This window comes from Amphiprion ocellaris, chromosome 1, assembly GCF_022539595.1.
Source record: "Amphiprion ocellaris isolate individual 3 ecotype Okinawa chromosome 1, ASM2253959v1, whole genome shotgun sequence".
Taxonomy (NCBI): domain Eukaryota; kingdom Metazoa; phylum Chordata; class Actinopteri; family Pomacentridae; genus Amphiprion; species Amphiprion ocellaris.
In genome coordinates this window covers 9,670,026-9,682,456 of record NC_072766.1, presented here as the reverse complement: position 1 = coordinate 9,682,456, position 12,431 = coordinate 9,670,026, and the positions used below count along the sequence as shown (strand labels likewise).

The window sequence follows — 12,431 nt, the reverse complement described above, 5'->3', positions numbered from 1 at the left end:
GGATAAAGCCAATAACAATGCATGGCTTGTAAGCCGCCAATCATGGCTCAAAGGAAGAGGCCAGGGACCAGTGGAGGAAGCAGTATGGCTGCTCCGGGCCCCGCCTCCTGTCCCACCCCTCATCCTACAGAGTCATGTGATCTGAAAGCCCTCCCCGCACGGCAACGCCCACTGCGCTACCCCAAAGAGTCACATGATTCGAAACCCCATTCATGTAAGGCACAATATTCCTCTCCCAAGAATCAAGACGTTGGCCGTAATCATCATCCGGATCATCATCCAGAGGCGGACGTAGATGCGGAGGTGGGGGTGAAGCGATACAACAGTCAAGCAGATGCAGAACTTGAGGATCAGCGGCCAGCAACGCCGTCCACGCCTGAACACAACCATGACCAGGATGACCACGATGACCACGACCAGCCAGACTTCCACGGTGGAGCCGACAGCCTGGACGATGACTCCAGCTCTGACTACATCAACAACACCTCGGATGAAGAGGAAGACTATGATGATGGTGAGCGTGATGTGTCAGACATCATGTCTTCTGTTATAAGTTCAATTTCCAACAAGTTTGTTTTATGAAGAAGGGGACAAAAGAAGTACTTTACACATGTAGCACTGATTTAGTTCCTTCTTTATCTTTTCGAAGCAGGAAAAAAGAAACTACAACTAACAAAAACTCAGAAGCAACAGTCAAACTGAGACTGTAACACCAGTGAAAGTAGACAAAAGCCTAAATCAGTGTTTAAATTGATTTGCAATACATCAGTTGTCATTTAGGTGTAATACTCCAATAGGACTAAGTCATGTTAGAAACTCTGTGAGCATCCAGTACTTTAAGCTTAATACCAAAGTCAGCAAACATGCTCACATTGACAATGCTAATCAGCTGGTGTTCAGCCAGTACAATAAATGTAAAGTTGACTGTCTTTGTTTAATCTCTTATTATGCTAATGGTTGCAAATTAGGACTAAACACAGTAAGCTATGGCTGAGTCTGGCATTAGTTTTTTCTGGCAGTTAGTCATAAATTAAATGGTGCCAGATGAAAGTCAAGCCATCACACAAGTTAGTCATGTAGAGGGAGATGCAAATGTCAGGATCAAATTTGTTGAAATTCCAACCAGTGTTGTCATTATTGAGACATTTCAACAAAGAACCCAAACAGCAGCCTCATAGTGGCACAAGAGGGAAGGTCAGGGTAACACCCTTAACAAGCAAACTTGTTAAGTAGTTGCTTGCAACGGTGACATCACTCAGCTTAAAAGGTCAAATATAGGACGGTTCTTCAAAAAATACTCCCTAGAAATCATCACAGGAAAAAGATTGTTCTTGTATTACTTTTCAAGATAGTCTCCTTTAACTTCAATGCCCTTAGTCCAACGATGTCCAGACTTTGCTCTCCCTCCATGGAAGCCTCCAGATCCTCCTCAACAGCATGCATGATCTCATCATCACTCAGAAAATAATGACCACACAAATAGGATTTCAGTTTGGGAAACAGATAAAATCAGATGATGTCAGGTCGGGTGAGTAAGGTGCATGGAGCAACAGTTCCAAGCTGCATTTGGCTGCTTCTGCCACCTGTGCACACATTGCCCTGGAGAAACAGCTCGAAGCTTTTCTCTCCTTGCAAAGAAATGACAACAAGCATTAGTATACAGTTTTATAGTACACAGTTATGCCCTAGAATGAGAGTTACACCCTTTGTTTCCAGGTGATGCAGAGAACCTTTTGAAGTACCCTCATAAATAGTGGTTGAACAACAGATTGGACTTTAATAAACAGACCATAAATATTAAGAAACATGTCTGTGATTGTACATCCCCCCCAGGACTGGCAGAGGAGGACGAGGGTGTAACTTACTACATCCGCTACTGCCCAGAGGATGACAGCTACCTGGAAGGGATGGATTGCAGCAGCCAGGGAAACTGCAACCACAGCCACAGCCACAGCCAGGGGGACTGCACCGGCACCATGCAGCTGGGCGGATCCCACGCCGATGAATGCCAGGAGGCCGTGGAAGGCTGGACCGAAGAGGGCGAGGGGGAGGTGCGAGAGGAAGAATGGGTGGAAGACGAGGAGGGGGAGGGGGAAGGGAGGGAAGAGTGGAGAGAAGATGAGGAAGAGGTGAGGGAAGAGTGGAGAGAGGGGGATGAGGAGGGACAGCAGGAGTGGAGAGAGGAGGACCAGGTCCGACAGGAGCAGTGGGCAGGAAGAGAGAGGCACCGGGTGGAGGAGTGGGGTGAGGGAGAGGGGGAGGTCCGCTGCGAGGTGGTGGAGCAAGATCCAGATGAACAGATATACAACGGACGACCTGAACCCATCCTGGACCATCACCACCACCATCACCACCACCAGCCCGCCATGCAGGACAACTTGCACGCCCGGCGGGCCGACGAGGAGGAGGAGGCCGAGAGCGAGGAGTACTGCCCCAATGAAGAGGAAGAGGAGGAAGGGGACGAGGAGGAGAGACACGGTAGGGCCTACACCGGAGACTACTACGCCCCTGAAGACAACGGGAACTCAGTGCGAGTCTCTCCATACCGAAGCCGCAAGGTGCTGGTGGTGGAGGGGGAGACGGGGGAGGAGGCCGAGGAGGACATTGACCAAATAGTTGCTGAGATTAAGATGAGTATGAGCATGGGGAGTCTGAGCAGCGGCACTGACCAAAGCCCCGAGGAGCTGGCACAGGACCCTGCGCCGAGTGACTACCCTCATTCCAAACCTGACGCAGCCCCCTACCCACCAGCCCACCACCGCCACGACAGCAGGCCCAAGTCCCTGAACCTGCCCTCCATTCACCATAACAACCCCGAGCTCCAGAGGGGCATCAAGGTGCATCCACGCTCCCCCGAAGACAGGCAGAGATGGACACAGGAGCAGGTGAGATGTTTTTGCAGCAGGGAGGTTTTGAGCCTTGCAGCTGTTACGTTGCTACACTATGGGATGTCAGCATAGAGCTCCTGATTAATCAACACAGTTACTCACTGACTTTGTAGACATGCATTTATTGAACTTCTCAAGAAATGTGTCTTTTTGGCAGTCAGTTCCCTTGAACATTAGATCTATTTCAATGAAAAAACAAGTAAAAGAGAGACAAAGCAGGTGCATCAAGATGGGATTCTGACTTAGAGCCTTTCAATCATAGTCCCACAGATGGTAGCTTCGCACCATTGGCTCCTCAGATGAGCATATACACCAAATGTCTGAACACATCAGCAGTAGAGTAAAAACTAACCTGTTCTCATGGTAGTCTAACCTGGGTTTCAGTCCAACACTTTGTGAACATTTGGGTTTTTACGAAGCACACCGCTGTAAAGAAAAGGATTTATAACACAAAGCAAATCGAAAAGCAACAAAAAAATAGTTTCTTCTTAATTATTTTGTTTTTGTAATTGCTGGAAGCCAAAATTGTGAATGAAAATAAAACTTGATTAATAGCCAAGTCTTCATTGCTGTGTAGCCACGGGGCGACACATACAGGTTTCATTGCTAGTATAAACACAGCACAACATATTTAAGTCAAAACTAATTTAGTAGCTGCTGTGGCTCATTCAAGTAAACAATAAAGGCTGCTGTTCTCCATTCCATCCCAGAAGGTCACATTTAAAGCTAACGCAGTTTGATCCTAATGAAAAACATGTTTATTATTATGTAAATATAAGACTAGTTGAATTTCCAGAGTCGGTCGCTGAATCTCAGAAGTGCAGGTTCAAACAAAGGCTGCAAGATGAAACACAGGAGCATGACAACAACAACACTGTATGATCAGAGGTTTTGCAGAACATATATTCAGGGTATATTGACAGACTCTTTACCCCGGATATGATTTAAAGAGATTTGTGATGAGAGGCTGGAGTTGAGTTACAGATGATGTGTTCTTCATTGCCACCTGCAGCCTCACCCCTCCTCCATGTTGCCTTGAGATGTCCCCCTCCTCGTCTCTCTCCCCCTCACAGAGCTTGGATTAACGCACAAACACACATCGACAGGCTCAAACACATGCACAGCTCCCCCCACCATCTCCTTAAAGTCAGATGGTGAAAGGAGAGCAGGGGGAGTCTCCTGTGGGCAGCATGCTGATACACACCTGCTCCACAGTGTGCACATGTGTTTGTACATTCTCTGTATGTGGCTCATTTGTAGCACAGAACTGGGTCAGACGGTGGAACTAGATTAAATTGGAAAAACGCACAGTGTGTTGCGGATTCAGATGACTCCCAGACTGAGATGAGATGCGCCGTTTCGTCCTCTGTTGTCGAATGAAATGTTCTCCATGCAGCACGTCCACGTGACCCTGGACTGAAACAGGACAACAATAAATTTAATAAGACTCTTACTGCGCAGCACAGAGCCAAACCAATATGTTAGCAGGAGAGATACTAAACTGTTGAAGGAGGCAGCACAGAAATACAATATTTTAATCTTATTTAAAATGATACAACATCTGATACCATTCATTTTGCATGATCATCACTAAGAGAAAGGCCAAATGCAGCCTAAGGGACAGCACTTTCCATAATATCCTGCTTCTTTAGTCAAATTGAGTTTGTTTTGGGCTGTTCCTTCACCATAAAAGAATTTAGCTCATTTTTCAGTCCTTCCATCAATGCCAGAAAGTGTTACTCCACTAAAAGCAACCATTTTTTAAATTTATGCACTTCTTGCAGTTCCATCTTATTTGCATTTATTCCAGGTTTTTCTTTTAAAAAGTCCGCTTTTATCCGTTAACGTTTAAAGACCATGTGGTGTCAGAGTAACCTGAATATAAAAATCTGTCTGTTAGAGACCACTGACAATGTGATAAAATTCTGAGTCTCTCCCTAGTTAAGATTCTGTCATATGTTTTGGCTTAAAAGCTGGACATGTATATTCGTTAGATGGCTAATCCACAAGTCTATAAGATTATTACTATTATATTTTTGATCTTAAACATTGGATGAATCTTTTATCCCTTACTTCTAGTTGGGTTGCTTGGTGCAGTGAGGGCTACCATTTGAAATAATTGCTTATAATATTCTTATGTTGCCAGTATTCCTCACAGCATAATGGAATAACCACTGATGAAGACAGCTGACGAATGTACTACCTCTAGCTGAAGACACTATACTGCAAATTTGCAAACTCCACTCAGTTTTACTTTAAACTTGTGGCTAATTTGATAAGTGGTGCAATATTGGGCACCCAATTACAAAAATAGAAAACTCCAGCTAAATCGGCCCTGTTGTGCACACATGTAAACATTTGTAGAAGCTGCCAGTCCTCTCAGTGGTGGTCTTGTGAATGTTAATTGCGCCGATTTATTAAAATTGATGTGGTGCTGATTTATTGATTAATGAAGTTCTACATGTTGCCTCTTTGTACGAGGTACAAGGTTTGACAGGATTCGCTTGGGATTCTGCACATGAATGTAGTTTTGTAGAACATAATAGTTTTGCATTCCATCCCACCAAACAACATGAATCTCATTAATTTAATGGTTGTTTGCACAACTGAGTTGGGCAGCATGATGAATACTGATCAGGATTTTATGTTTACTTTAGTTTTTTTTTGCAAGGGAGGCTACACAGATTTACAACAGCCTGGGATGTTCCTCTGAAGGGAGGAAAGGGTTCATTTTTTGCTTCGGCACCAAGGTGGAGGAGGATTTATTGGCTTTTGCATTTAATTTCAGCCACTAATATAGTATAAAATTGAAGTGGATATCCACTGAAATAAAAGGGTGTTTTCCATTCTGCTATATACTTGACCCTCTGGATCTATCCAGAAATTAAATGAGGACCATGATCGACTCCTCTCTTAACCTTCTGAACCCTCAAAACTCACTTTGAAAGGCATGCTATCATTAAAAAATGCTAAAATTACACCATATATATGAGCAAGAAACTGTGAAAACAAAAACAACAACCAGATTTCAATTTTGTGGTGGTCCATGCTCATCTGTGAAATGCTATTCTGTTAGAAAACGTTACCAAATCTAAGCTAGAAATCATAAGATTTTAACAAAATGACTTTGTCTCATTACAATCTGAGTATGTCAAATTAAACTCTAAGTAGTTAAACATCTATAGAGGTTCAGAGGATTAAATATGTCAGAGATGAAGCTCATTGGTGGATCCTGTGAGAAGCACTTCACCTCCTCAATAATAATCTGTTTATTGATTAGTCAGCCTAATCTACTATCTAATGGGACTGCTAATGGAAAAAGCTTTATTGTAATATTAACAATAATTCATGATGACACAATATCTATAGAAACACCAGCCGTACTACCAGCACCTGCAATAATCGTATTCATATTTTTTCAAGGAAACTAAAGTATTTTGCATGTCTTTAATATGAATCATGAAAGCAGAAATGAGTGAACAAGGAGCCACGTTAGCCAAATGGAAAGCACCCAATGTATTCCACCCTCTGTGTGATTATAGGCTGTAACTGTTCATGTCCATAAATGTAACAAAAGAAAGAGTAGGCTGCTGACAAAAGAGAAAACTTTCCCACATGCCGGCTGACAGCAGCGTGAACTAGACTGCTTGTGTTCTTCAGAACAATGCTCACCCTTAAGAGGATTTGGCTTAATTTTATTTGTAGCTTCACACTTTCTGTAAACAAACCTTGGCATTTCACTGTATAAGAAAAAAAAAAGACATTTTTTTGGTCCGGAGGGTTTTGACAGTGCAGCGCTCTCTCATGCACACCTTGTTTATACCAGTTCTACCTACACATTCAAAACCTCCCACGTGTGAGGCTCCAAACAGGACCTCTGTGGCCCAAACAGCAGCAGCAGGAACAGAGAGGAAATGTTTTCATGTGTTTGCCTTATGCAATATTACTCTCTCTTTCATCTGATTCTGATTCTCACTCGCCTGCTGCTGTTCTTCTGTGTTGACCCGCCAGGTGAGCAACGGTGCAGAGCAGCCGAGAAAACAGCAGCGGTCCGACCTCAATGTTCCTCTGGAGAACAACAATGTACCTGAGGTGAGATGTTGCTGGATGTTCGGTCTCAGCGTTCCCTTCACCGCCCTTTATCTGTTGTGAGGCTGTTTGCAGAAGATGTTATTGTTTATGTGCCTGCGAGTGTGTGTGTGTGTTTGTGTGTGTGTGTGTGTGTGTGTGTGTGTGTGTGTGTGTGTGTGTGCGGCCATTTGAGTAAATGAGTAATTGTGTAATTACAACCTCAGCTCATGTCCTGTGCTTACGGCATCGTAGCATCCCGGTAATTGAACCGCATGTCTGCTTGTGGTTTTATTAGAGCCATTTTTCACTGAGATGTTGGCGGCAGATGCTTTCCTTACAGGCTCCGCCCACGTCTCTTGTCCTTGAGAAAACTTTCTGAGTAACTAGTGAATCAGTTTGAGGGCTCAGTGGACCAAGTGGGATGAGTGTTTGATTTCCATGATTCACCTCAATTCTCTCTGTGACTGTGTACAGCTTCCTCCCCCCCTCCTTCACATCCTCTCTCCTCCACCTCCCACTGCGATGTTAATTTGGGAAGTCGATGAGATGATGCTTTGCACTCTCCACACGCCCACTTTTGCAGTGCTCTTGAGCAAAGCGACTGTGTGAATGTGGAGCAGATCATAGCTGGAAAACAATAGAAATCTCTGAATATTCATGAAACCTGTTCAATGCACCAAAGGGAATTTCTCTGGAATGTCATTCATGATTATTAATTTATGACGGGGTTCTTGCCTTGTTTGTTTGACCTTGAGTCTATATATGACTACATTTTTTAAATGTCAGCTGTTTTGTGTCATTGATCTCTTAAACCTGGTGAGAGGAGTCATTCTTTATCACTGCATTCAAGCAGAACCACATTATACTTGGTGAAAAAGCAGTATTGATGGTAATGATAGAAAAGTCATGAAAATAAAACAGTTATTGGAGAGGCAGGAGGATTTCTTAACATGCAGTCTAAATTTCAAGTGTTAAATCACTCATGCTGTTCTCCAAAAATTTGCTGTCATTGCTGCTGGTGAAACACATCTCCTAGCCGAACTCACAAAAAGCACCAAGGCAGGATAAATTTGCGTGCTTTGGAAAGCTCAGACACAAATCACAGTTACAAGTATGCAGTGCAGCTGTATTACATGAGCTGACATGTTCTGTTTGAATGCAGTGCACCCGCTGTAGTTCCTTGCCAAGTGTAACCTGTGACAGCACCGACAAAGAGGATGAATGTTAAGGGAAACACTTAATTTGCTGCAAACCCATTCACAAGCATTTGTCTCTTCTGTCCTGTTTCTGTCTCCCAGCCAACAAAGAAGGTTGCGTCGTTCCCCAGCTTTGTCGATGGTGAGTTAATCTGTCTGCACACCTGTTCGGCGATGAAATCAAAATGTTGTAATTACATGGAGCGATTTTAAGTCCCACTTTCACTTGAGTGTTTTCCTCCACTGTTTTCTTTGCCTCTATGGGCAGGTGTTAGCAAACATAACATTCAATCAATAGTAGTAATAGCAATCATAAGAGATATAGATATCAACAATAGCTAGCTAAAAGTTCAAAGAAACAGAAAAAGTTTCTCATCATTTTTAATATTATTATACACTAATAATGCCTATAAGAGCATCGCACAGCAGGTTGGTGGTTGGATATAATCCATGATATAATTTTGCCCAGTAGCAATTTTAATTAAAGAAATCTACAATTAACGTCTCATGAGTAAAAATGCTCTTTCTTGATATCAACAATTAATTTCTTACTGGTGGAAATGGCCACTGTAGATATCTGTAACTTCATTATCACTAGCAAGTTTGATCATTGACTTCTGTTGACACTCAATTACAGATGTCCATAAGTCAACTTTGATGTTCTGTAATTCCATGTTGACATATTCGTAATGTCGTTTTGACAAGTTGCCATTGTAATTATTGTCTAGAACTCAGATCTTATGACTCAAAATGTTTATTATTTTCACTTTCTCAGCCTTCATTGTAGAATTCTATAATTGTTAGACATCACAAATGGAAGTACAGATATTTAAAGTTAAATTCTGGTCCGTCAAATTTAAAATATTGATAAGCCTGCTTGGAATTGCAACTTGTAAGTTTATAATTTATTCACTACCACTGCAACATCCAGTACATGGACAATATTTTAACTTTATATGCAATACTTGAATAACAATGTGCAATATTGTACTTTAAATTGTCCTCTTATTTATTTCCCTGGTTAAACAAATTTATGTCTTTTTTTTTTTTTTACACAGTACTTCATTTACATGTACTCTGACATAGTACTTCTTATACTTTCACTTATACTTCTAGCATTTTTTATTTAGAATTTCCCAGATTTAGATTTATATATTTATTCTTTTACTGTCTGTTGTTGCTGAGTACTGCAACTCTGTACACAATGTCAAATTCCTTGTGTGTGAGAACTCACTTGGCATGACTAATTCTGATACCCAGAATTGAACTACAGATATCTGAAATCCAAATGTTTCTATTAAAAACCACATTTCTACTAGTAAAAAACATATTAAAGATATGCATAATTAGTTTAATAACGAATTCTAAGTGAGTTTTAGACCTCAAATGTGGAATTTCCATCACTAAAAATATCACTGTAGATATCTAGAATGATGCATATCTGGAATTATTATGCTAATTAAGTCTTCATATGTGAAATGGTTTGTTGATGTGTTGGACTCATTGATAATGTCATTGCTGGCATCTTCTGTGATGTAGCTGACATATCTTAGATGAATATGCTAATTAGAGTGACATATGCAAAACGGTTTGTTGATTTGTTGGACATCTCAGAAATGCAATTGCTGATTGATATCTAAAATTAGAAATTAGATTTACACTAATTGCATGTGGAAATTCAGTTGTAGATATCTGGTGAGAACGGAGGTGCTGTTTTTGTATAAGTAGATAAACATATCTTTAAATTATAGTCACTTGAAATCTAATTTCTGTGGAAAACGGACATCTTACGTTAACATTTCAACATGTCAGAATGTGTTTTTGATGTTTCATCCCGACTGATTAGATGTTGAAAGCGCCTATCATTGGTGTGAGGCCTAATAATAAGTGAGGGCCTTAGTTGCCTGTCAGCTCCGTCAGATCATGACAGCGCTTTGTGTTCAGAAGTGGGTGTCTGAGAGCCCACATCTACATATCACAGATTAATCTCAGCTCCCACCAGCTCTGCACCTCCACCAGCTCACAGCCATCTCACTGCTCAGACCCATCCAGCCTGTTATCAGCGCATCTCCATCTCCTGAGCAACAGTGTTGGCTCTGTTTCTTCACACGGCACACACTGACTTCAGCGATTACAAAACCCTCTCCACCTCACACTCAACCCTTTTCAGTCTAAATGCTTTGCGTCTTTCCTCGTGCCTCCCTGTTAATCACCGTCCCTCTCTGGCCTCAGTCCCAGGACCCTGCGAGCCAGAAGACCTGATTGATGGAATTATCTTTGCTGCTAACTACCTGGGCTCCACTCAGCTGCTGTCTGAGAGAAACCCCTCCAAGAACATTCGCATGATGCAGGCCCAGGAGGCCGTCAGCAGGGTCAAGGTACTCAGAAACACACCCACTCACACCCAGCTACACTGACTCACGCAAGCCTAACACACATAGTTTGTGCTGCATGTTTGGCCTGAAGATGTTCACTGTTCAGAGAAACATGTTTTTTTTTCTGTAGTGCTGTTTTCTCAGGAGATAATAGAGAATATCCCAGGGAACCAAGAACATTTTAGGGACTGCTGTTTGTAACCCTAAAAATTAACATGCATTTTTGGTGTCCAGAAAATAAATGTAGGTTTTTGTGTGTATGTTTCTAGAGTATGTGGAAAGGTTCTTTGGTTGACGGAAAAGCTCCTGCAGAGAAAAACAGCCGAGCCTCTTCTAAATTCCCATCTCACTTACTGGCTGTCCAAGTCTGAAAAGAGCATTTTATATGATGGCAGTTCTCTCTCAACTCGCCAGAGGTGCCGTTATAATATTCCAGCCTTCGTGTTGTTATTTATGCTGCACTGGTAACACTCAGATATGTCAAAATTATATACAGTCGAAGCCTTGCAGGAAATAAGTCCTCTGGCTTTGCATGGTTAATACTGCATGAATATCTTATAGACTATCTGAATACATTTCTTACTTTACTGTACATATCTGGAACAGGAAAGATGCATTTTCTCAGACTCGAGCAAACAATTGAAGCTTTACAGTTATGGCAAATTATTATTTTTAATTCACACCCAGATTGGTCCTAATCAAATGTACATGGACATGAGTGTTGTGTGTGTCCACTGCAAAGCATTATACTGATACATTAGGCATGAGTGGTCTTTTAGGGCAGCTAAAGAACTTGGCCAGATTGGGCCGCGGGGCATGTGTTTGACACAGCCGGTTGGATAATGGGGTTGCTGGCATGTGAACCTTATATTTCCCTTGTTGACACTCGCTCCCTGCTGTTCACTTATATTGTTGTGATGATGATGATGTTCCATCGCAGCTTCAGGGAAAAACAATGGATGGTACCAGTGCTGCGTATTGAAGCTCATTTGACGTTATTTTTGAAGAGCTTGGTTCACCGCTGCTACTCTGTCCGTTGTTATTGTGTTCAACTTTACGGAAACAGAAACCCTAAATTCTCCACCTTTCAACAAATGATACAATTATAGTCTTCTGATGTTGTTCACGTTTCACTCACAGTTCTTCTACAGGGTGGCTCGGTCGAAAAACGCCATGTCGTGACATGATGGCACAATTCAGCGCTTTGTTTTGGTGCAGTCTTTCATCTCCACCTCTTCTGAACACAAGCTTGGCTGCATTCCTAAATATTGAATGACCTCCTGCGTAGCGGTTTACTTTTAGAGTGTGACATGGTGGAATGAGACTGATGCAGTGGAGTGTATTTGTGCTGTATGTGTTCTAAGTTTGAAATATTAGCTCAGATTTTATGATTAGTTCAGTGACACTGACGTAGCCATTTATAATGAGCTCTGGTCTGTGACTGAAGAGTTCTACTTTTTGCCTGTAAAACGGGTTGGGTCTGTTTTAGACACATTTTGCAGATTCGTTCCACACGTACATGATTAAGGGCAGGATAGACTCCAGCACCCCCACGACCCTAGTGAGGATTAAGCGGTGTATAGATAATGGATGGATGGATGGATGATTAAGACCTTCGTAATGTGTCAATAATCCTACCACTTATTCCTGTCCTTTAAAGCACGATCAAAATATGTTTTAACGTATATACAATGAAGGTGAAAGAGGGCTAGAAATGGCTACTGATGCAAGTGTTTATTACTCCGCCAAGGAACGCAGTGGAGTTATGAGACGATCGAGTACGTTTGTCTTTCTCTGTGCAACATTACTCAAAAACAGCATAACAGATTTGGATGAAATTCTCAGGGAAGGTCAGAAATTACACAACGATTTCGGCAAGATTTTGGCAGTTTATAGTCTGG

General features: G+C 42.0%; 1 protein-coding gene across 4 annotated transcripts in view; it reads left to right on the top strand.

Annotated features, from left to right (window-relative positions):
• The window catches only part of apba2b (amyloid beta (A4) precursor protein-binding, family A, member 2b), a 71,793-nt gene that overhangs the window by 40,115 nt on the left and 19,247 nt on the right, over positions 1-12,431 (top strand). For all 4 annotated transcript variants that reach the window (XM_023276692.3, XM_023276690.3, XM_023276691.3 and 1 more), the window contains exons 2-6: positions 2-514; positions 1,834-2,885; positions 6,900-6,980; positions 8,258-8,297; positions 10,388-10,533. In XM_023276692.3, coding sequence (XP_023132460.2) covers positions 22-514; positions 1,834-2,885; positions 6,900-6,980; positions 8,258-8,297; positions 10,388-10,533 — 1,812 coding nt within the window. In that variant the 5' untranslated portion in view covers positions 2-21. The remainder of the gene's footprint in view (position 1; positions 515-1,833; positions 2,886-6,899; positions 6,981-8,257; positions 8,298-10,387; positions 10,534-12,431) is intronic.